This window comes from Carettochelys insculpta, chromosome 9 (genome assembly GCF_033958435.1).
Source record: "Carettochelys insculpta isolate YL-2023 chromosome 9, ASM3395843v1, whole genome shotgun sequence".
In the NCBI taxonomy this organism is placed as follows: domain Eukaryota; kingdom Metazoa; phylum Chordata; order Testudines; family Carettochelyidae; genus Carettochelys; species Carettochelys insculpta.
In genome coordinates this window covers 48,408,452-48,433,597 of record NC_134145.1, presented here as the reverse complement: position 1 = coordinate 48,433,597, position 25,146 = coordinate 48,408,452, and the positions used below count along the sequence as shown (strand labels likewise).

General features: G+C 41.2%; 1 protein-coding gene across 2 annotated transcripts in view; it reads right to left on the bottom strand.

Moving 5' to 3' along the window:
* The window catches only part of KCNT2 (potassium sodium-activated channel subfamily T member 2), a 353,293-nt gene that overhangs the window by 126,644 nt on the left and 201,503 nt on the right, over window positions 1-25,146 (bottom strand). For both annotated transcript variants that reach the window (XM_075002442.1, XM_075002444.1), the window contains one exon: window positions 21,680-21,788. In XM_075002442.1, the coding sequence (XP_074858543.1) occupies window positions 21,680-21,788 (109 nt within the window). The remainder of the gene's footprint in view (window positions 1-21,679; window positions 21,789-25,146) is intronic.

Genomic DNA, 25,146 nt, shown 5'->3' with positions numbered 1-25,146 from the left:
TGGATCAGGAGCAGCTGGGGACCCTGCTGGAGGCACAGCCAGAACTCAAGTCAGACCCCGATTCCAGCCAGGGCATGATGGTCATTGCCTTGGACCCAGGCCCCCCCAGTGATGTGGCATCCACAGCAACTCTGGACCACTTTGAGAGACCCTCTGGTGAGTACTCCATGGATCATACACCACTGGCCATATTCCCATGGGTGCTGGAACTTGCACGGTGGCTGATGGCCATAACTACCCCTCCTTCCCCCAAGGCCCACCTGACATGCTAGCCCTCCCTGCTCCCCTAGCACCTCCAACTCCCAGACTCCCTTGCCATGCCAGCCCTCCCTGCCCCCCAGCCTCCCCTGCCCCCCCAGTCCCACCCCTACTCCCACCACTGAACCTAACCCCACCACAGTCCCACCTGTTCCATACTTCCCTGTGCTCCCAGCCTCAAGCCAGCCATGATAGGGACCTCAAACCTGTGGCAGGAGGGGATCTCAGGGCCAGCATTGCTTGGGGGTCCCTCCCCGTATGGGGTTGCAACCCCCCACTCCCTCCCTCTATTGATGTTCCCATCCTGTCCCAAGCCCCTCTTCCAAGTTCTGATGGCCCCCCACACCGTGTCCCAACCTCCCTGTGTATAGTTAACTTTTATTGCCCTTTGTAAATAGTTTTTTTTATGACAATGTTTCTTTTACACATTTTTCTACTGTTCCGTTAAAAGTTATATGTTCACCACCACCACATCCCTCTTTAATGGGGAGGGGTTAGGGAGGGATGAGGGGGTAAAGGTAGGTGCTGTTGTGGAGCTGGGGTAGCGCTGCGAGCCCCAGGCCCACCTGGGAGTGTCCTCGAGAAGATCATTGGGGGGCTGCAGGAAAAGCTCTCCCTCAGGGCTTTGTGAATCTGCAGCCTGTCCTGATGAGCTTGGTGGATGGGAGCTGTGCCCAACTGTTTGTAGCCATGGCTGGCGTCTGCCCCCAACCCTGGGAAGAAGGCTTCCCCACTGCACTCCACTCCACTATGTTGTGAAGGGCATAGCACATCCCCACAACTTGGGAGACATTGTGATCCCCTATGTCCAGCTGGGTGAAGGAGACACCTAAGCCATCCCTTCAGATGTTGAAGGCACGCTTCACCTGGTTCCATGCCTGGTTGAGGTGGGCAGTAAAGAGTTCCTGGCTCAGGGCCAGATGTCCGGTTAGGGCCAGGCCATTAGGGGGTGGGCAGCATCCTCCACCATGAACAACAGCATATAACCAAATAATAAGGGGATTTCAAAGTGTGCGGGGTCCTTTCAAAAAGGACCCCATGGAGACGACCCATGTGCAATCAAAAGTTGAACTTTCAAAGTGCCGCAGCTGCCATTATACTAATGAAGCGATGCATATTCATTGCAGTGTCTCCTTGGCACATCCTGAAGTGTCTCATTAGCATCCTTCTTTCGAAAGGGCGGTGCTAGTGTAGACCCAGCCCTAATGTACAAATATTTTGTTTCTTTTAATGAAGAATTGTGTGATTAAAATGTGTGATTTTGAATCATTAAAAAAACTGTAAAAGTGATACAGGTTTGAGAAGATGAAAATAGAATAAATAAAATCTATAAAAGAAAAAAGATATTCAGTAAACCTCTGACATACATGTATTCGACTTGCGCATATTTTGAGGTAACACAAATCAATATATTAACACTCAAATTGAACAGTACACCCCAAGATGGGTGTAATTGGTGTATATACTCGAACTCTTTGCAACTAGAGTTATGTGCTCCTTGGATCCACAAAGGGGATGCTGGAGGTTGGCTTAGTCTCTGTGCCACCATTGTGGTAACAGAACTTTTAACACTCTCATTTTAGAGTTCCGTAATGCTACAGTGAATTTTAATTGAGCATCTAATAGAGATAGTGAATCTATGCAGGCTTCTGCCTCTGAAAACTAAAGGTGTAACTTTGGAAGAAAAACTTGAAGTTGTGAAGCTTTGTAAAAGAGGGGAAAATATAGAGGAAATTAAGCATATTACTGGGCTGAGCGAATCAACACTCCACACAATTAGGGACAATGCAGAGAAAATTAAGGAGCCTTGTAAGAGTGCTGCATGTTTATCTACTGCCTGTGTTACATTAACTAGGTCAGCTACCATGGAGAAAATGGAACATATGTTGACTATGCGGATTGAGCATCAAAATCAGGAAAATGTGCCACTTTTAACCCACATGAATCAAACAGGCTCACAGCATTCACAAATTGTTAAAATGTGATCATCCTGAAGCCAAACAATTTAGTGTAAGTGCCGGATGGTTTGAAAGATTTAAAGCATGTTGTGGATTTCACAATCTCAAAGTGACAGGCGAAGCAGCGGCTGCTGCTAAGTGCTTTAGATATAATCATAGAACACTGGAACTGGAAGGGACCTCAAGAGGTCATTGAGTCCAGTCCCCTGCATCCACAGAAGGACAAAGCACCGTAGAAACCATCCCTGATAGATCTCTATCTAATCTGCTCCTAAATATCTCCAGTGATGGAAATTTTGCAACATCTCTAGGCAATTTATTTCAGTGTTCCGCCACCGTGAGAGTTAGAAAGCTTTTCCTAATGTTCAACCTAAACCTCCCTTCTGCAGTTTAAGCCCATTGCTCCTTGTCCTATCCTCAGAGGCCAACATAAATTTACTTCGATTCTAAAAGGTGCCATTGAGGAGAGAAGCTATGATCTGAGGCAAGTATTTAACTTGGACAAAACTGGACTCTTCTGGAAAGAGATGCCAAGTCAAACATTTATACCAGTTGAAGAGAAAACTGCCTCAGAATTCAAGGCTACAAAGGTTCACTGAACACTGCTGCTTGGTGCAGCAGGTGACTTCAAGCTGAAACCACTGATGGTTTGCCACTCTGAAAACCCTGATGGGCTACATCTACACTAGCACAAATCTTCAAAATGGCCATGCAAATGGCCATTTTGAAGATTACTAATGAGGCACTGATATGCATATTGAGCACCTCATTAGCATGCCATCAGCCATGGCTCTTCAAAATTGCTGCTTTTCGCTGCCACACAGCTCGTCTACATGGGGGGTACTTTTTGAAAGGACCCCAGGAACTTCGAAATCCCCTTATTCCTATCAGCAGATAGGATTTCAAAGTTCCCAGGGTCCTTTTGAAAAGGACCCCCATCTGGACGAGCTGCACGGCATCAAAAAGTAGCAATTTCGAAGAGCCGCAGCTAGTGGCATGCTAATGAGGTGCTGAATATGCATTTCCGCACCTCATTAGTAATCTTCGAAATAGCCAGTTGCATGGTCATTTTGAAGATTTGGGCTAGTGTAGACACAACCATGGTGTTTAAGGGGTATTCAGAGGGACACTTGCCCATGCACTGGAAAGCTAACCGGAACGGATGAGCTATTGAGTCGTTGTGTGAAGAATATTTTTCCAGTCTGCTGTATTTGGAATTGAGGGCTTATTGTGACAGGCAAAACATGCCTTTCAAAATTCTAGTGCTTCTTGATAATGCACTAGGACACCTCCCAAGCCCTAGTGACCTCTGTGAGAACATTTTAAGGTGGTGTTCCTGCTAGTGAACACAATGTTGCTGATGTAGCCCATGGATCAGGGCATTATGTGAGCTTCTAAAGAGCTATTATCTATGGAGGATGTTCCAAATGCTTATCAGTGAGACAGAGTCAAATGACAAGACAAATGCCAAATAATTTTGGAAGAAATTTAACATAAAGATGGCCATAGACATCATCGGAATAATGTTACACAGAAGTGTGTTAATGGAGTCTGGAAAAATATCTGGCCTGAAGTTGTGAATGATTTACAAGGCTTTGTTGCTAATGAATCTATCGGTGCTTCAAGGTATGAGATTGAAGAGCTGGCTAAAAATGTTGGCTTTGAGTAGGTTGATGAAGGAAATGAGGCTGAGCTGGTAGATTCCCATATGGAAGAACTCTCCTACGAGGATCTTCTTGAGCTGGATAAGGAGTGCCATGAAAAGGAAGAGCCCACAAAAGAAAATGCAGAGCCCTCCCACTGAATTCTCAATATGAAAGGCATGTTTGATATGTTCAACCTGTTAGATGGTTACCTAGCCTTCTTTGACCAAATTGACCCCAAGAAGTGCTAAGTGAGACTGACTGATGAAAGAAGCCAACGCTTGCTATGTAGAGCTTTACAGAATGAGTACAACTTGGGGCAGTCTTCATTGGACAAGATTTTAAGGAAGAAGGATAACACTAGCTCAATTTAATCAATTGACCCTCAGCCCTGCACTTCAAAGGAAGAGCCAGCTTACACAGAGTACAGAATGGACTGAAGATTTTTCTGCACAGTGCAGTACATTTATTTGGTGTGTTTTGTGTGCATTTCTTATAGTTTGTTTTGCATTTTTGTGTGTGTTTCTTATAATAGAGTTGAATAAATAAGTTCACAATGTTTTATAATATAATACATATTGTTTTAAAAAAAGTTTTACTTCAGTGCATTTGGTTTCATAGATACTAGGTCTAAGGAAAGCAACTCCCACCTTTCTGTTACTCAAGTTGTGTGGATTTTGACTTACACAAGGTTTCCCAGGAATGCAATGTACGCAGAAGTTGGGGGTCTATTAATATACACAAACTTCCACACCCTTCACATGCATACTCTGTCATCTTACACACACAGCAGACACACCCTTCCCAACCCAAATGCGGGAGCTCCCAGATCCCTCATACACTCACACTGTGGACACACACTCAGCTCACACATACACCTGTAGGCTTAGACAGGCTAGCAGTTCCCTCACATACACAAAATACACATGCACACACCCTGCTCCCCGCCCCCACATACTCCATGGCCATGTCTAAACTAGCCCTCTCCTTTCAGAAGGGGCATGGTAATGGTGGATTTCAGCAGATGCTAATGAGGCGCTGCCATGAATATGCAATGCCTCATTAGCATAATGGTGGTCCCACGCAATTTAAAAGTGCATATAATTCAATATTCTAATCAACTGAATGAGTCCATCAACAATTTACCTCCTTGATTCAGAGACTGCATTTCTGAATGAATGTCTATTTCACTTTGCTGTCATGTTTAATTTTTTCAGATGAAATATTCACGACATTGCATTCATGACATTGGATATCATGCAAACATAACAATCATAAAAATACTAAGTAATTATTAACCTGCCCTGCATTACAGTGATTTTTGTAATTTTTCTTTTATATGTAAACTTTGAATTTTGGACCCATGTAATCCCCACCCCAGCACTCGCATACGTGCGCGCACACACACGCACACACACAAAGTTAAGGAACAGTATTTGATTAGAGATGTTCACATTTCCTATGTTCCCGTTATACAGCAGAAAAATTATTCAACTTCAGTTGTAAAGTTGATGCTTTAATCTGTATGTATCTCTGATGGACTTTGGTCTAATCTTCCTACTTCCATAGCTTTCTGCATTTACCAGGAGATCAGCATGGCTGCAATCAGTGCAGCAGAGTTGATTTAGCACAAACACTGCAGTAAGTTGACTTAAACTATGTTAACTTCAGTTATGTTATTCCCAGAAGTGAACTGGTATAACTTAGGGTGATTTTGCCACAGATTTTAGACTATGCCTAACTTTCTCTAGCCTTCTTTGTCCATCCACCCTTTTTGACTTAACAATTTCCTGCTCTTTACGGCTACATCTACACGAGCCCCAAACTTCGAAATGGCCACACAAATGGCCATTTCGAAGTTTACTAATGAAGCGCTGAAATGCATATTCAGCGCTTTATTAGCATGCGGGAGGCAGCCGCACTTCGAAATTGATGCGCCTCATCAGCTGATGGGAATAAGGGGACTTCGAAGTAGGTGGGGTCCTTTTGAAAAGGAGCCCTGTCGGGATGAGACGTGCAGCGGTGAGGCGTGTCAATTTCGAAGTGCGGCTGCCGCCCGCATGCTAATAAAGCGCTCAATATGCATTTCAGCACTTCATTAGTAAACTTCGAAATGGCCATTTGCGTGGCCATTTCGAAGTTTGGGGTTCATGTAGACACGGCCTACAACAGCCTTCTAAACTTCTTCAAATAGCCCTGCACACATTCACAAGGCTTTTTTCTAAATCTTCCTAACCCCATGACTTTCTTCCAGATATAGTATCTCTGAAGCTAAAGAGATAACGTTGTTTTGATGAATGGACAGAATTATTTATTGAGGTCACTGGACACAACCAGAATATGTAGCATGTTCTAGCCACAGCGCCCTGCACACACACACACACACAAACACACACTCCCCCACTCTGCCCAAATTAAATGCATCCTTTCCTGCCTGGCATTACTTCAGTGTCTCTCTCTAGTCATGGTCTGATTTATGAAAGTCAGGGATTTCACTACATCAAATCTCCATCTGATACTCACCAAGAACTCCCTGGTATAAACACCTGTTCTGGCCACTGCTCTACTTTCACCGCTACTGCTTTCTCTCCACCTTAAACATATTCAGGTCTCTAAATGGACTTCTCACACTTTGCTTTTGGCTTGCAGCACAGTGACTCTTATTGCAGCATAAAACTGAGAACACTCTTGATAATTTTGTAAAACAAAAGATTGTGTGTTCTTTTGTACATGAAATAACCAAGTAGATGAAGACAGTCCAAGTGCATTTACCACTTTAGTAGATGCTAGGGATATTATACATAATTTCCTTTTTTGGGGGAGGAGTGGGAACTTTACCATGACATTTCTTGTATGGCAAAACCTGCTGCTTTATTCAGAACAATTGAAGAATGTTCATTGAGTAATTGGACATTTGTAGGTATTCAATTTTATATTTGATACTTCATCTTGTAACAGCAATGAAGGGTCCTGTGGCACCTTATAGACTAACAGAAAAGTTTTGAGCATGAGCTTTCGTGAGCACAGACTCACTTCATCAGAGTCTGTGCTCATGAAAGCTCATGCTCAAAACTTTTCTGTTAGTCTATAAGGTGCCACAGGACCCTTTGTTGCTGTTACAGATCCAGACTAACACGACTACCCCTCCGATACTTGACATCTTGTAACAGTTATTAACAATATTTTACACTTTCTCAAGTATTTTAAAATTTGCAAAGTTTTGAGAAAAGGAAGAGTGTTAGCTGTTTCAAAGGGAGCCGCTTGGGAGACTCATGGGAAGTATATATTTATTGTTTCTGCTCAGTTACAAATACCAGGAGAGTTTGCTCGCTCTTCTTTGCATGATTGTGACCTTTCCACGTTGCTCTAGTCAATTAAAACTTAATCTGATTCATGTTAAATATTTCTATTACAGCTAATCATTAAATGTGTGTCTTTAGGACAGGTAACAACAATCCACTTTTATTTGCTGTCTTGCCTCACTGCAAATCTCTTTATGAAACATGTGTCACTACCAATTGTTGTATTGATTTTATGTCTGCTCCAAAATGTTTTTGGTCTTCTTTCCATTCTTGATGCTCTGAAGAGCACAATCTCAGAGGCAGGAAATAGAGTTATCAGCAAGGGGACAAAATTAGCATGCTTCAAAAAAAATGTTTTTTTTAATTCTTTTCCTCACAGTGCCTATGACACTAACAATTACAGCTGGATAATTTCTGTCTCTGTCTTACTTTGGGGACTGATGACACTCAGAAATATGAAACCAAATTGAAATCTATGGTTTCTGAAGACCGTGACACCCGGAAATTAATCTATGTCAGTGATACAGTTATTTAAAGCTGAAAGGTGACTTATTCCATTAATAATCACTTCCCCTACAGCATTCATAATTTTTCTTCATAGACGGAGAAGATTTTGTGTCATAAGTGAGGGGTTATAGTTCCAGATGTATGTTCTGGAAAATTAATGTAATGTTAAACTGGTATAAAAGTAGTACAGAAAATAATTTAACCATTTTGATGTATTGTTACAGGCAGACAGAATATTATGAGATAGATGTTATGAGATAGTAGAATAATGAAGCTAGACAAGTAATTGTAGAATAAAGAAGTGCTATATTTTACTTTTCCCCCCTAAAATAAAATGTTTTCACCTGGTTGAAGTCTGTTTGAGTACAGTTAGATGTCTAAAAGCTTCCCAGGGTACTGTTCTGCAAAGATCAGATGAAGTTGATCAATTCAGAAATTCTATTATTTTCCAATGTTTATTCTATAATAAGTTCCAGTACCAGACTGCGTTTTTATTCAGTTAAAATCTATCCATGGGGTTACTATATTTGAACTTTCAAAAAAGAGGACACCTCTGAGAGGGAACATGTATCAGTATCTACCAACTCATGTTATATTAATGTACTATATATATATATATATATATATATACACATATAGCTCATATATATATATACAGCTCAGCTGAGAGGAATAAGGGGATTTCGAAATGTGCGGTGTCCTTTTGAAAAGGACTCCCATGTAGCCGTGCCGAGCCGCGGGTGTCCGAAAGCAGCGCTTTCGAAGTGCTGCTGCTGGAAGTGTGCTAATGCTAATGAGCTGCTGAATATTCAAATCAGTGCCTCATTAGTAATCTTCGAAAAGGCCATTAGCATAGCTATTTCAAAGATTTGTGCCAGTGTAGACACAGCCTTCATGGGCTCCAAACACACTATATTGAAATAGCACTATGGACCTGGAAATGCTATTCGAAATAGATGGGTGTTATTTCAAAATGCTTTGTGTGTGTGCTTGTGTTATTTCAAAATAGCTATTTTGAAATATCTGATTTCGAAATAGGGCTATTGTGTAGACATAGCCTCAAGCCATGGCTACACTACCTCTCCCTTTAGGAAGGGGAATGTAAATTAGGTCAATTAGAAAATGCAAATGAGGCACTGATAAGAATATTCAGTGCCTCATATGCATAATAGTGGTCATCTGGCCTGTCAAAAGTGCTGCTTTTGAACCAAAAATAGCCGTGTAGCCAGGGTTCCTTCAAAAGGGTGCTCCGATTTCAAAACCACCTGTCTTCCCAGTGCCTCATTTGCATTTTTGAATGGCCCTAATTTACATGCCCCTTCTGAATGGGAAGGGTAAGGTAGCCACAGCCTAAGTGTGTTCATAAAGAGGCCCAGGTCAATTCACATTGATGTCAATGGAAAAACTCCCATTAACTTCAGTGACAGTTTGATGTGACTCTACATTATTTAGAAACTTTGGTGGAGAAATCAGAAATGAAGATGCATTTCATTTACACATACGCATGTTTAAAAACTTTGTATTTTTCTTGTGGAAAGATAAATAAGCTTGTGATAAACAACAATTATTTTTGTACATGCTGTTGCAACATGTGGCGATGCCTACACACGCAGCCTCTGTCAACAGAGAAACCTCGGCATTACCTCCATTGACAGATCGCATCTACACATAAAAGCAACTTGAAAGAGCAAGCCACTCTGTTGACAGGGAGCAGCTGGACTGTCCTGCCCTCTCTTGGCTGAATGGCTGACTGGAAGCTTGGCAAACAGGGCTGCCCAGGGCACTGGAAGCCATCTCTTTCGACAGAAGTATCTACACAGGCATTCTGTCAACAAAACACCGTCGACAGAGGCATTATACCTGATTAGGGAGAGGTATAACACTGCTAGCTGAACAGCTGAGTTTTGTCAAAAAACTCTCAAAAGAGCGCTTCAGCCATGTAGATGCTAAACCGAGTTTTTTCAACAAAAGCCCAGTTTTATTGACAGAGGCTGCCCATGTAGACGTATCCTAAGACTTTAATTTTGGGTAGATTTTTTAAACGTTTGGGATAGTCAGAAACCAGTTGGATTCATAAGAGGTGACAAACTATGCAATATTCATTACAAACTTACCCTTTTTCCTTGTTTATAATCCAATTTTGGTATGTACAAGACTGCATGTTGAAGCTGTTTACTGGCTAGTTTGACAGAAACTTTGGACTTTTTTTTTAAGTCTGGCTTGAACATGAAGGCTGGCTCTACATTATAGAGTTTTATCAACAGAAGTTGCTGTCAGGACTTATTCCTGTCAGAACCTCTGTTGAAAGAATGCATCCACACCTAACAGAGGCTCTCCCTGTCAACAGCTTCTGTCGCCAGAGAGTGGGCAAGCTGCCCAGCCCTCTGTCAACAGAACAGCCAACCAGAAGATCTGCAAACAGTCTTGCCGGTAAACCAGAAGCCGTCTCTGTTGACAGAGCATCAGCCCACACCACCACCATCCCGCCCTGGAACATCTGCACCATTTTTTTTATCCACAGTCTGTCAACACAAGCTTCATGCCTTGAATGCGAGCGACAGAACTCTGTTGAGACAACTGCTTCATTCTGTCAACAGTTTCTTGACAGAATCCATTTGTAGTGTGGATGATCCTTGTGTTTTGTCAACAAAACCCAAGTTTTGTCAACAAAAATCAGTAGTGTAGACATGGCCAAACTGTAAACTTAGCTGATCCCTAGACGTTATCCCTGGCTGTGGAAGTGGTCACTTGAGACACTTGGAAAGAAATGTCAATGGACATTTTTATAGACAATTAAATGATGCTAGGATTTCACACATGGTGTTTTTTCTGCTCCCTGACCTACATAAATGAGACTTTTTAAACAGGACAATAGCAAATACCAATTCAAACACATATTTTTCAACACATTAATCTTTGTTTGTATGCAAATATGGCATTTTGAAGAAAGAACAGCCATTCCTCACATTGTGACTACAAACATAATCATTTGAATTTGTACGTGGTCAAATAAAAAAAAAGTAGAATTAGTAAGATGTTTGGAGTTTGTAAGAATTTGTAAGATATTTACAAATGATGCTTCAGGGTTTAATCAGCTCTATTACTAACTGCATCTAAGCACAAAATAAATTGCTGTTCATGCTCTTAATTGTTCTTATCTGCAGTACTTCTGCTAAGTCTCTCTTGCATTATGATAGTATTCTGTTTTGTTTCTTTTCTTCTCTTCTCTCCCCCAGTATTCTTGGGTTAACAAATGAGTGAAACTAACCATCTGATTTCTCTGTGAGTTATATTTGCAGTATCTGATAGCAAAACATCAAAGAGAGAAGCTGTGCTTCAGATCAGGTTATATAGGAGCAACAATGGCAACAGAACTGAGGACCCCCCCTCAATTTTGGCTGTTGTTCTAAGACCTTTTTTTCAGGTTGGGAGCCACTGACCTGTAGACAAATCAGTTGAGGTTACCCAAGTGTGAAGCAAAAAAATCCCCTTGCTGATGTGATCTCTGACTATGGCCTATGGGAGGGAGGTTGCAGTTGTGGGTTGTGAGTGGGTGATCTGGGTCTGGAGTGGGGTGCAGGAGCAGGCTGAGAGTTGAGTCTGGGTGTAGGAAAGGGGTGGAGGAGCAGGCTGGGGGTGTGGGTTTATATGTGAGGAAGGGTGCAGGAGGTTTTGGGGTCTGGAAGGGAGGGGACAAGGTGGGGGTGAAGGGTCTGAGGGAGCAGTACCAGAGTGTGGGTGGGGAGCTGGCACGGGAGGGAGGATGCGGAAAGGAAGTAAGAGGGAGGTCTGCATGGGAGGGAGCACAGGATCTGTCTGAGGACATGGGGTCAGGGGAACTCAGGTGCACTTACTTACTCACCCCTGCATGCACATGGATCTGCACCCCCTGACCCCAAGGCACTGTCCTCCATCCCACCCAATCAGAGCGGCAGTATACAGACTCCAGACAGGCTTCAAAGGCAGCTGCTGCTCCCCTTCCTCTTGCCCTAGCTGGGAAAACAGCAATGAGTGGCAGCGGAGCCCAGACCCACTTCTGGGCCAGCAAAACTTGCAGCCTGAATCTGCTCCCAGCTTCCCTGATCTATCCTGCGAGGCTCATGGCTCCAAACCTGCCACAGGCTGCATGCCATGGAGCAGAGCCCTGAGCTTTGGGGTCTGGATCCAGACGAGCCAGACAAGCCCCACCCCTGTTCTAAGACATAAGTAGTGCTTCACTTCCTCATCCCCTTGCATCATCCCCTATTTTCCCATGCCACCCTGCACTCATCTTCCACCTGATCGAAGGGTCATTACTGGGCCCTGTGCCAGTGAATTTAATTTCAGCGATTATTCTAGAGTCTGCACTAAAGTGACCAACTTGTTTTATTCAGGATCTGTCAGACATGGGCCTGTTATGAGCCTATTCAGAGCAGGTTAGATAGACATATATCCGGGTTGGTCTAGAGGGTGCTTAGTACTGCGAAGAGGACAGGGGACCGGACTTAATGACCTCTCAAGGTCCCTTCCAGTTATAGTGTTCTATGAATCTGTTATTAATACTGAATTTCTTTTACAAAAAACTTCCCATTGGCTTTAACTGCATGGGCTGCAAAAATATGAGCGCTCAACCCTACTATTTAGTTCAGACCATTACATCAGACAGCCTGCTACCTATAATAATAATTCTGGAGATTTAAATTCCATATAAGAAAGTTTATTATTGGACTGTGGTAACACTATAGAAACAGGAACCAGATAAACAGGAAAATATCTCAATATCAACAGTCAAACAACCCCATCTTTAAAAATGATTTAGAATGAAAGACAATTTGATAAAGAAAACAGTGCAAATTTTAGAAATATGAGAAATTCAGCCACAAGAGAGTATGTGCCCCTCCAATTTTGTTACATGAATTGCTATGGTTCGCTTAGAGAGAAAACACATTTTTAAATGTGCTTTTGTGAAATAAAATATAATTTCACCTGGCAGTGTTATTTATACTATTTCTTTCAGTAAAATTAAAAGTTGCACTGAATCACTTCCAGCCTACTGTGACTGTTTTCAGTAAGTTTTGACATTATCAGATTTAATAAATAATCAAGCAAAAAACTAAGAGTCCATTGAATTCTAAGTTAAGCAATTTTGTAACGTTCTGTAGTCCTACCTCTTGAGGGAGCTGATGTACTACAACCATTTTTTATAATGAGTTTGCCTATTGTAGGGAAGACAAGGAAAGGAGGACTTTTACTTTACTGATACTAATGAGATGCAACACAGCAAGCATAAGTTGTTAGAAATGCAATGAAGGGTACGATTTGAAAAGGAAAGGCTCAAACAGACGATTTTAAAGAGACCTTTTTATAGAAAGAACAGTCAATCTTATTGACTAACTTAAGAATAATTTCTAGTTTCAGGCTTTTATTTATTTAAATCTAATTGGAATTGCTAATTATTAGTTTTGATCAATAGATGCTTAAATTTTTTATTAATGCCAAATAACACCTACTACAGTGTGTGATTTTTACATAAAGGTGAATGAATATTAAATGAATTGACACAAATTGGACTTCTCCACCAAATATTAAATATTCTGGAGACCCAGAAAAAAACGAATTATTTTGATATGGTTAAACATATTAAAGGGCAGCTTTTAAAAAGTGGAAGTCAAATCCTAGTGAGGAAAATAGAAAGGAACATAAACACTCCCAAATTAACTGTCATAATGTAGTAAGAAAAGCCAAAAAAGATTTTGAGGAACAGCTAGCCAAAAATTCAAAAAATGATAGTAAAATGTTTTTTAAATACATTAGAAGCAGGAAGCCCGCTAAAAAAGCAGTGGGGCCATTGGACGATAAAGATATAAAAGGAGCGATCAAGGAAGACAGTGCCATTGCGGAGCGATTAAATGATTTCTTTGCTTCGGTCTTCACGGCTGAGGATGTTACACAGGTTCCTAAATCTGAGCCAGCCTTTTTAGGTGACAAATCTGAGGAACTCACTCAGATTGAAGTGACATTAGAGGAGGTTTTGGAGTTAATTGATAAGCTGAATAGTAGCAAGTCTCCAGGACCAGATGGCATTCACCCAAGGGTTCTGAAAGAACTCAAATGTGAAATTGCGGAGTTATTAACAGTGGTTTGTAACCTATCCTTTAAATCCACTTTGGTACCAAATGACTGGAAGACGGCCAATATAACGCCAATATTTAAAAAAGGCTCTAGAGGAGACCCTGGCAATTACAGACCGATAAGCTTAACATCAGTACCAGGCAAATTAGTAGAAACACTAGTAAAGAATAAAATTGCAAGGCACATAGAAGAGCACGAATTGTTGGGCAAAAGTCAGCATGGTTTCTGCAGAGGGAAGTCGTGTCTAACTAATCTATTAGAATTCTTTGAAGGGGTTAATAAACATGCGGACAAGGGGCACCCAGTGGACATAATATACCTAGATTTCCAGAAAGTCTTTGACACGGTCCCACACCAAAGGCTTTTATGTAAATTAGGTGGTCATGGGATAGGAGGAAAGATCCTTTCATGGATCGGGAATTGGTTAAAAGACAGAAAACAAAGGGTGGGAATAAATGGTAAATTTTCACAATGGAGGAGGGTAACTAGTGGTGTTCCCCAGGGGTCAGTCCTGGGACCGATCCTGTTTAACTTGTTCATCAATGATCTAGAAAATGAGGTAAGCAGTGAGGTGGCAAAGTTTGCAGATGACACCAAGTTGTTCAGGACAGTCAAAAGCAAAAGGGATTGTGAAGAACTACAAAAAGATCTCAGCAAACTGAGTGATTGGGCAGCAAAATGGCAAATGAAATTTAATGTGGGTAAGTGTAAGGTAATGCATGTTGGAAAAAATAACCCAAATTACACGTACAACATGATGGGGTCAAATTTAGCTACAGCAGATCAGGAAAGGGATCTTGGAGTTATAGTGGATAGTTCTCTGAAGACATCCACGCAGTGTGCAGCGGCAATTAGTAAGGCAAATAGGATGTTAGGAATTATTAAAAAAGGGATCGATAATAAGACAAAAGATATCATACTTCCCCTATATAAAACTATGGTACGCCCACATCTTGAGTACTGCGTGCAGATGTGGTCTCCTCACCTCAAAAAAGATATATTGGCATTAGAAAAGGTTCAGAAAAGGGCAACTAAGATGATTAGGGGCTTGGAACGGGTCCCATATGGGGAGAGGCTAGAGAGACTGGGACTTTTCAGTTTGGAAAAGAGGCGATTGAGGGGTGATATGATAGAGGTATATAAAATCATGAATGGTGTGGAGAAAGTGAATATAGAAAAATTATTTACCTTTTCCCTTAATACAAGAACTAGGGGACACCAAATGAAATTGATGGGTAGTAGGTTCAAAACTAATAAAAGGAAATTTTTCTTCACACAGCGCACAGTCAACCTGTGGAACTCCTTGCCCGAGGAGGCTGTGAAGGCCAGGACTCTATTAGGGTTTAAAAAAGAGCTTGATAAATTTTTGCAGGTTAGGTCCATAAATGGCTATTAGCCAGGGATAAAGTATGGTGCCCTAGCCATCAGAACAAGGGCAGGAGATGGGTGGCAGGAGATAAATCACTTGATCATTGTCTTCTGTTCTCCTTCTCTGGGGCACCTGGCATTGGCCACCGTCAGCAGATGGGATGCTGGGCTGGATGGACCTTTGGTCTGACCCAGTATGGCCATTCTTATGTTCTTATTGCCCCACTTTAATGATACTGTATTTTGATACTTTTTTGCATTTTATATATAATTTAGAATATTGCATTCAAAATCTCATACACAGAAGCTAGGTTAAAAGAACATTACTGAGTTTGTAACACTAACTCACTCTAAAGATAGGAAATGAGAGCAAACTAAGGTTGCCTCTGCCACTTTCTCAGCTATCTTCTGCATATAAATGTTCATACCATCTTCAGTTAGAGGATCCCAGTCTCACTGTAAAACATGACCCATACCTGCTTCAGTGCATAGAAAGGATCTGCTCTGGGAGTTGAATCAGGGTTGTGACGTAACAGGGGGAGGCCACTGTCTGCATTTCCAAATTTTTGAGCTCTTTGATTTTGCAGCCTTATTGTTCTTTTAATGTAGCCCATGCGTGTATGTAACAGTATACATGTTTGGTATATAATTTCAGAGTAATTTTCTAAACAGTACAAATCTTAATATACTATTGAAGTGGAGCAAGGCTTTTTTAAAGCAAACTGAAACAAATTCCATCAGATGGGATCATACTGACACGACGGACGTGGGTATACCAAACACATACACTGTTATGACATGCATATACACTGTTACAATGCACTCCACACCGAAGAAGATGTGTTCGGCCTGGAGGATGGGAATTTTTCAGGGTGCAGAGCTGCCTCCACAAATAAGACTTTGAGGTGCTGAGCCCTGTCCTTCAAGGTCCTGTGTTTGAAGGTCTTACAAATCAGCAGCTGCTGACTCTCGCCCAAATACTTTAAGCAGGCCGAGTGTGGGTTGATCTTTGGCATGCACTTCCCACAGTCAACACAGACTTTGAAGCCAGATGCCCTCGGCACGCCCTGGTGTGGAGCTCTCGAGGTGGAGGAGCATCCTCCCTATTCCACCAATGAACTACTGTACTAAGAGCAACAGAACTATAACTATTAATTATTTAAACTATTTAACTATTTAAACTATTAACCCCTAATTGGAAACTATTACAGGTAAGATCTAAGTGTTACCAGCTAACTAAGAAGATTGCTCACGCAAGTGAAGGGGAGTTCCAGCAACCTTCATGGTGGCAAGAAGGAACTCAGTGTGTGTGTGGGCGGGGTGGGGGGATTGGGTGGTGCATATATTGGGCACTATATCAGCACCACTCCAGTAGGTGCTGCACCAACCCAACAGCTACCGGCTAGGGGAAAAATGTTCTGGCAACTGGGTGGGCACGCAAACACACACCTGCATTGGAATGCCTGTGAACAATCACTCAAAGGAGGTAAGCTCAAACAGAATGGCTAACATTTGGCAAAAATTATAAGCAACTGAAAATAGGGTCTCGTGGGCAGTGTGAGCCAACATGAACACCTATAATTATAGGGTTCATACCTCTGTCTTACATTTTAAGAGCTGTTTATTTATAAACATGCCAAGGAGAGGTTGAGCCAAAATTTCCTGACACTTATTGACGTGTGTAGAATGGTCTTCAATAGGGATTTTATGCTGTTGGAGTTTTGTTGGAAATTTGGGAACAGTGGACTGTTTTTTGTGTGTGCAGGTGGTCTTCCTCCCCACCCCTTACCACCATAGCGTGCTATAAGCTGAACAGCACTGAGATTATCAACCACCTCTCCCTCGCTTCATCCTGCACATTTGTATTCTTCTGGGCTAGGAAGTAGTCACTGTTGTCATGACAATGGCTGCCCGTGATAATTGTTTTCCCTCAGACCACCATGACATCATTAGATAGAAGAGTACAGTCCCTCCTGAGAACGAGAACAGACTGAATTCGGATCCTGTTTTGTTCTAGTGATTTATACTGTGTAAATTACACTCTTGATTTTTCAAGAAGAGCTCTATGAAAATAAGATACAAGGTGAACAGTATCAGAGTGGTAGCTGTGTTAGTCTGTATCAACAAGAACAACACGAAAGCTTTGCCCATGAAAGCTTATGCTCCAAAATATCTGTTAGTCAATAAGGTGCCACAGGACTTCTTGTTGTTCTCGTTGATACAGACTAACACGGCTACCTCTCTGATACTTGTCCCCATGCAAGGCAGTGAATTTAGCTGTACTGAGTGGAAATCCATCAACCTCATGAAAAACGTGCACAGATACAGACATCATCTTCATCTCCAAATGCAACCATAAGGACATCATACCAAAAAGACTGAAGCTGAAAACCCCACTGAAATTAACATACTACACAGATTATAGTGAGAGATTGTGCCACACACTCTCTAAGAAACTGAGGAACCACCTGATCAGCATCCTGTACAGAAAACAGGAAAACATCAAAAAAGAGCTCTCAGATCTGGAGACCCTCATAAAAAAACAACCTTCCACACCACCCTCCACATGGCTGGACTTCATTAAAACAAGACAGGAGATTTACAATGCACATTTCTCTTCTCTACAGAAGAAAAATGACTGTAAACTATTTAAACACCTACTTTCCACATGGGGCCACAATAGGGGCACCCTTAACTCACCCAGCAATATTGTCAATCTATCCGACTACACACTCAGACCGGCAGAAGAATCTTTCCTTTCCTGGGGACTCTCTTTCTGCCCCACCACCCCTACAAACTTGATACAGTTCTGTGGTGATCTGGAAGCCTAGTTTCACTGTCTCTGACTCAAGGCTACGTCTACACGTGCACGCTACATCAAAATAGCTTATTTCGAAATAGCTTATTTCGATGTAGCGACATCGAAATAGTCTATTTCGATGGATAACGTCTACATGTCCTCCAGGGCTGGCAACGTCGACGTTCAACTTCGACGTTGGGTAGCACCACATCGAAATAGGTGCTGCGAGGGAACGTCTACACGCCAAAGTAGCACACATCGAAATAAGGGTGCCAGGAACAGCTGCAGACAGGGTCACAGGGCAGACTCCACAGCAAGCTGCTCCCTTAAAGGGCCCCTCCCAGACACAGTTGCACTAAACAACACAAGATCCACAGAGCCGACAACTGGTTGCAGACCCTGTGCATGCAGCATGGATCCCCAGCTGCAGCAGCAGCAGCCAGAAGCCCTGGGCTAAGGGCTACTGCACACGATGACCATAGAGCCCCGCAGGGGCTGGAGAGAGAGCGTCTCTCAACCCCTCAGCTGATGGCTGCCATGGCGGACCCCGCTATTTCAATGGTGCAGGACGCAGATCGTCTACACGTGCCCTACTTCGACGTTTAACTTCGAAGTAGGGCGCTATTCCCATCCCCTCATGGGGTTAGCGACTTCGACGTCTCGCCACCTAACGTCGATTTCAACTTCGAAATAGCGCCCAACACATGTAGCCGTGATGGGCGCTATTTCAAAGTTGGCGCCGCTACTTCGAAGTAGCATGCACGTGTAGACACGGCCAAGGTGAACAGTGTTGTCCCCTATTGCGTATCTGCTGCTTACAAAGTGTGGGGCTGTGGGTTTTGAAATATTTACCTTTTTCTTTTTGTTTGAATAGTTTAATTTCATTATTTTCAATGTATTGGGTAAATGAGGTACTAACAGTAGAAATAAGATATAAATTGAGGAAAACATGTATAAGTGTTTTATTATATACATGACATTTTCTTTCTGTTTAAAAACATACCAACCAACCAACCAAACAAACAAAAACCTAAAGAAACTCTCAAACAGAATTGCTCATTTAACATCATTAGTTAACACTATTCTCATCAGTAACCCAAACCATAAAATGGAAGTTAAGGATTAACCCTTGAAAAGTCAAGCCTGCTTAAGTTAAGAAATGCTGCAGTGAACATAGCCTGTGCAACCCTAAATCAACCCCCGACCCTGTGCAGAAAAATTTCAAGAGTCTTTTAATAACCTGCTATCAAATTACATTTTTGTTTGTTAGTTTGTTTTGTCCATAGGATGCCTACCTCAGTCAGTGCTCTGGGTCAATCTGTCTGGAGATGAATCAGTGTTGTGTAATAAATGGGCCTATTGTCTATCGTAACCCTGTCTCATTTTGTTGCACAAGTTGAAAGACTTGCAGCAAATAAGACAAAAGCCTGCAGGAACGTAGTGGGGCCAACAGCCACCATGAGCCCTGGGGCAAAGCAGGAGTGGGGGAGGCAGTTCTGAGCCCTGGGGCCAAGGCAGAAGCTGCAGGGCCATGAGCATCAGCTCTCAGTGCCACTTAGATTGTCGCTCTAGGATCCCCACTTCTCCCTCACATCTGTGTGGAGTGGGGCAGCAGTGCTGCACGGCAGTTCAAAGGGGCCCAGAGCTCCAGCTCCTTTGAAATGCCAGGCCCAGGGCAAATGCTCCTTCCCCACATCAGTGGGTCTGCAGAGAGAAAAAAAAATGGTCTTACAGTTAAGTCAGTTGACACTTGGATGCTATACCTGTATTCCCTGAAGAGCTCCTGTGACGTGCTGGACATTTAATTTACCCCACAATTTTTACATGCAGTCAATGCTATATAAAATGAAAGGTTCAGTAAGGCTGCACACAGTTAGTTCATTCTGGCATTTCTTCACTTAAGAGTGTTTGACCTTGCAAACTTTTCATTATTTCTAAGACTTAACTTTGTATTTCATCTTTTATGGCCTAGTTTATTATCAAAGCAACTTTTAATCTTAAATGAAGATTATTTTGTTCGCGAATAACTAATATAATTCATATTTTGTTATATTACTTTTAGGTTTGATTCTCAGGTGGCTTACATAAGCATGTTTCCACTTGCTCTACTTTGTTAAACCAATTAGTACCAACTGGTCATCTGGCAATAATTTTGTTTCCAAACATTTCATTTTAAACCAAGCAAATGTTGACATATGGTGCTACCCTTATTAAATCAGTTTCATGTGGCTTTATATTTAGGAGATAGTGGGCAAGCCAGTTTGTTTAACTAAGACATCCTGCATGGCAGGAAGAAAACCTGTGTGGTTTTTTTTGTTTGTTTGTGGGTTGGTTTTTTGTTATAAATGGCACTGGCAATCTGGTTATGCATTTCTGTACCGCTAATTATTGTATAATTTTGTCTGTCTTTGTATAACTCACAAATCAATATATCGGATTAAAATTATTAAAACATGTTTTTGTGGATAGTGTGAAAATTGAACACAGAATACCATGCTGTTTCAAACTGTGCCTTCATCTTATTTTTGTCAAAGCCTCATGCCATGGGCACCAACTTCATGGATACTCTGTGGAAAAATTAGGTGGTGCTGAGCACCCACTGACAGCCAAGCTCCACACATTCTGCCCCTCCCGTCCACAGCTAATGCTGTTACATTGGTTATGCAGTAATTTATTTATCATACATTGTCTAGATTTGATTTCAAGTTATTTAATATCCCTTTATCTGAAGGAGAATGATAAACTGGATTTCTTTTACCCTATTTACACTGGATAATTGCCATTTATTTATTTATTTAGTTAGTTAGTTAGTTCTCAAACCCAACCCACCCACTGACTTTCTATAGCAGCTGCACATCAAAAAGACAACTCATAATGCAAATATTTCCTGGAATGCACTCTCTCAATTTACTACATGGTTAGACACAGTCCAAGATGTGTTAACAAATGAACCAGGATTAGATTTAGAGTAAAATGCAAGGGAAAGGCCAGACTGGGGCTAGGTATTTTAATTCTGAGATTCTAAATGTCGTATGTGCAGAACTAAAATGTGAGCAGTTCCATTTAAACAGATGTAATGTTATCCAATCAACAGTGGTAGCACTGTGAAATCATCAGTTTCTACTAGAACACAAAGGGGGCATGCGAATGAGACACATCAGGATTCTCTATCAGTGGGTGAGAATAGATCACCGCTGCACCATTCTTCCTCTTCACCAGATGTCCCAGTGCTTTCAGTGTTGCCTCCCCTGCATATATGACTCAAAAACATTGCAGGAGTTGTTCCAGCAGGTGGCCCAGGCCCAGGAAAAGGACCTCCTTTTGAAAGGAGGGTGCTAGTGTAGATATGGGCCCAGAGAGAGAGAGAGGTAGAAGCTCCATCTACAGCCAAGGGCAGTAGAGAAGGAACAGAGGGGCACATACTGCACATGCACCAGAGAGCATGAGGAGGCACTATTATGCATGCACAGGAAACCACAGCTTTAGAAGAATCTCCAAGTATCAATGCAAGGAAAAGAGTGGAGCACCCATGAGGCCACTACTTGAAGAAGAATCTGTGTTACAAAGTCCTATGAGGAAAATATTAATGATTCTCCATTTCTGCACTGTAATACAAACAGAGCCATTGAATTCAATGAAGTTGAACTTTGCTGTCTTGGAATAGACTCTTTCCTTGTTTTCCAAAGTAGCCTTCACATCAGTTTGGGTTTCTTTAAAACGTTGTATACTTACTGTCCTCTAGAGGTATGGACCAGCAGGGTGATTAGTGTAGAAGTAGCAGGGCAAATACAGTTTAAAGCTAGCATAGCATATTTGAACTCCTCTTCACATACAACATGATCTGTAAAAAAGGAAGACAAGGAAAAATCAATGCTTTTTAAATAGCTTTTACTTTGAGCTGGACTGTTATTTTGTAATAAGTTCCCAACAACGGACAGAACTGAGTTGCCGTGCCCCATGAATAGCCTGAGAAGCAGATTGTTTCCAGCGCTGTAGTTGCCATGAAGAGAAAAGAATAGGAAAAGCGCTCTGAGACATCAAAGTAACATTTCTAATTTAATATTAAGAGTCTAAGAAAGAATAGGTACTGACAACTATTGTGTTTTGATTAAGCTTTTTGTAGACTTAGAGCTTTGCAGAGCTTTTGAAAGATAAATACACCAGTGGATTATAAAAGCTCTTAAATACAGAATACTATGGAAAAAGGAAAAAATAAATGTGTGCTATGATTCTCCTTCTTGCCTTAACTAAACACCTTGAAAATGAAGCAAGAGAACAGTATATTTTTACACAACAACTACAGTCCAGTTGTGAAACGATCTTGCTGTTTGTTTTGTGGTATGTTTCAGATGTAGCATTGTAAGTTATGTTATTTCCCGATAGAAAGCTGTATCTCTATTACACATAAGACACCAAAAAAGAATGAAAAATCTCAACTCAGTTACTTAGACACGGACAACTTGACCCTTCTGAAAATGATAAATTAAAAATTACTGTTTATGATAGCATAGCTTTAAGTAACTTGTTCTGATTATAATAACTTTAAAAGGAAATAATTTTAATTCCCCTTTTGACATATATACACATGCAAAGGAGACATTGACTAATAAAGGGAAGATTCTGCAGACATTTGGTTATGTGGCTGATTTCACGCATTTGAATAATCCATTAAGCTGGATGAGAGGACTCGTGTGGAAAGATAAGCATGTGTTTATATTTTTTGCAGAAATCTGAGCCTGCCTATGAAATGGGAGTGAAACTGACAATACACAAAGTGCTGTCAAATGCAGAAAGAAACAAACAAACAAATATTTCCCAAATAACCTCTTCCAGTCACAGCAATCTTGAGTAAACATAGAAGAAATGTTTAATTTTTTAACGTTTAAATTTTGTTTTTCATTTTGACCTTTTACTTTTAATGAACCTGAAAAGATACTATGATTTCAATTCAAACCTAAAGATTTTGCTAAGACTTTGTAGGGGACAACATGGAAAAAAATAAAAAAAACAGACTGAAGATATTATTTTACACTGATAATTCATATTCTAAAGTTATGTAGGAAATAATCTCCAGTAGTTAAAGCAGGAGACAATGGGTCAGGATCCTCTAGACCAGCATTTCTTAAACTGTGTTCTGTGGAACACCGGTGTTCTGAGAACAACTTGCAGGTGTGCTGTGAGTATTTGGAAAAATAATTCAAAGCTTTAAAATAAATAACCATTTTATGATGATAACAGTAATGGAAAATATGGAAACATAATTTCATTTCCAAATCATATGGGAGCAGTAGTAGTCTGATAACACAACAAGGCTGACTAACTCTGTGATAGCCCCCTTCTCCTATCCATATGGTGGCGTAGCAACTAGCAGCGATGTATGGTTCATGTGCTCTGCCAGCATTGCAGCTACGCTGTCAGCCAGCAGCTTGATGTCAGCCAACACGCATGTGTGGCATGTGATGATCTACTGACTTTATTATTTCTACCAACATGAGTAAACAGAGTAAGTTGCATTCCTTTTTTAAAAAAGCCGGAAGTGAATGAAAGTACCATTAATGAGTAAAGTAAATTTTCATAGATGTTCTGCATTAAAGATATTATTGTTTGGCATTCCATGGTCTCAAAAAATTTAAGAAACACTGCTCTAGACTATTCACAACTCTGCTACTGACTAACTGTGACCTTGGATAAGCCCCTTAAGTTTTCTGTGTCTTTATGAATTAATAAAATAGAGATGATAATCACTACTTTACAAAAAGTGTTTTGAAGTTTCACAAATTTCTTATTTATAAAGTAATTTGAGAACATCAGATGAAAGGTTAGATAAAGCATAATTACTATCATTAGCACCATTGTTCTCATTCATTGTTCATAATTTTTCACTTCCAACCTACATAACATCACTAATTCACTCCTTCTCAACTCAATAAAATAAATTAAAATGTTACGTAAAAATGCACGTGCATGGAGCAACGCAACATTTTGGACACCTGAATGTAGGGTCTGAATTGAATGTAAAGCAGATGTAAAGCAGAATCAGAGTCTAAAACAATCCAACGTGTCGGTCTGTGGAATAGCTCAGGGTTTATACCAGGATGCTGATCAGCACCCTTCTTGCCCATTTGCCATTCATTTACTGAATAATGCATCCCATGGTGTGGTAGGGTGACTAGGTTTGAAGGCCTTCTGCTGAATGCCTCATGGCCCTACCTTACCCTGCTCAGAACAGAACAGCAAAAAGTCCCTCAGGTAGCTTAGAGTGGCTGTAGCAGAGAAGCCAATCAGAGGGGCTGCTGGATGGTAACCAGTAAGGGGACCATCTCCTGTGCTCATGAAAGATGGTATGCTCTGAAAGCATCGCTATGTGGGTGTAGCCTCAGATGTATGGAGATAATGCCTGAGATTTAGTATAACTATTTTGAGGAAACATTTTTGTAAGTTGTGAGAATGACCCACACAGGACCTGCAGTCATGCATTTATTTACAGTTTGACCAACTGTCTATCTGCTACAGAAATGCTGCTGCTCATTTTTCAATTATAATTGATAGATTAACCATCATATGCACTCCATATCAGTTTAAGAGAGCTCGGACTATGTGCCCTCCCAATAAGCCATTGTAGGTTTAACATCAGACTTGGCTGACCCAAGGTCATTCAGTATGGCATTTTGCATAGAGAATGATAAAATGCTTCATTAGGCTGGTAACTGGAATGGTTATATACGATTCCTGAAGAGGTAAAGGAGGTTCAGGTACTACCGACAAGTGGATTTAAGTTAAACACAAAAGACAGTAAATGGAACATTTCTGAGCCCTGAGACAAGGCAATGTTCTTCTGTCACTGATACATTTCACTTTCTTTTCATATTTGAACTTTAATGCACCCAATAGATTCTGCATTTAAAAGACAGCACAGTCTATATCTGAGGGAGAAAAAAAATGGACCTCTAGTTTATTATTACTGTGAGAGTGAGGGTGGGAGTAAGGATATACTTAGGAAATCAACAGTATTTCAGGAGAGGACATAAAAAGGGTCAACAACATTGAAACAGAAATACTTTCAATTACTGCATTCAAACATTTTGCCTGGCCTTAGATGTTAGTAATTCTAAATGTTATGTAAGCAACTGTTAGATCCATTGTACGTATAGGCTCCTGATCCTCCACATTCATGTGTGTGGGCAGACACTTTGCAAGTT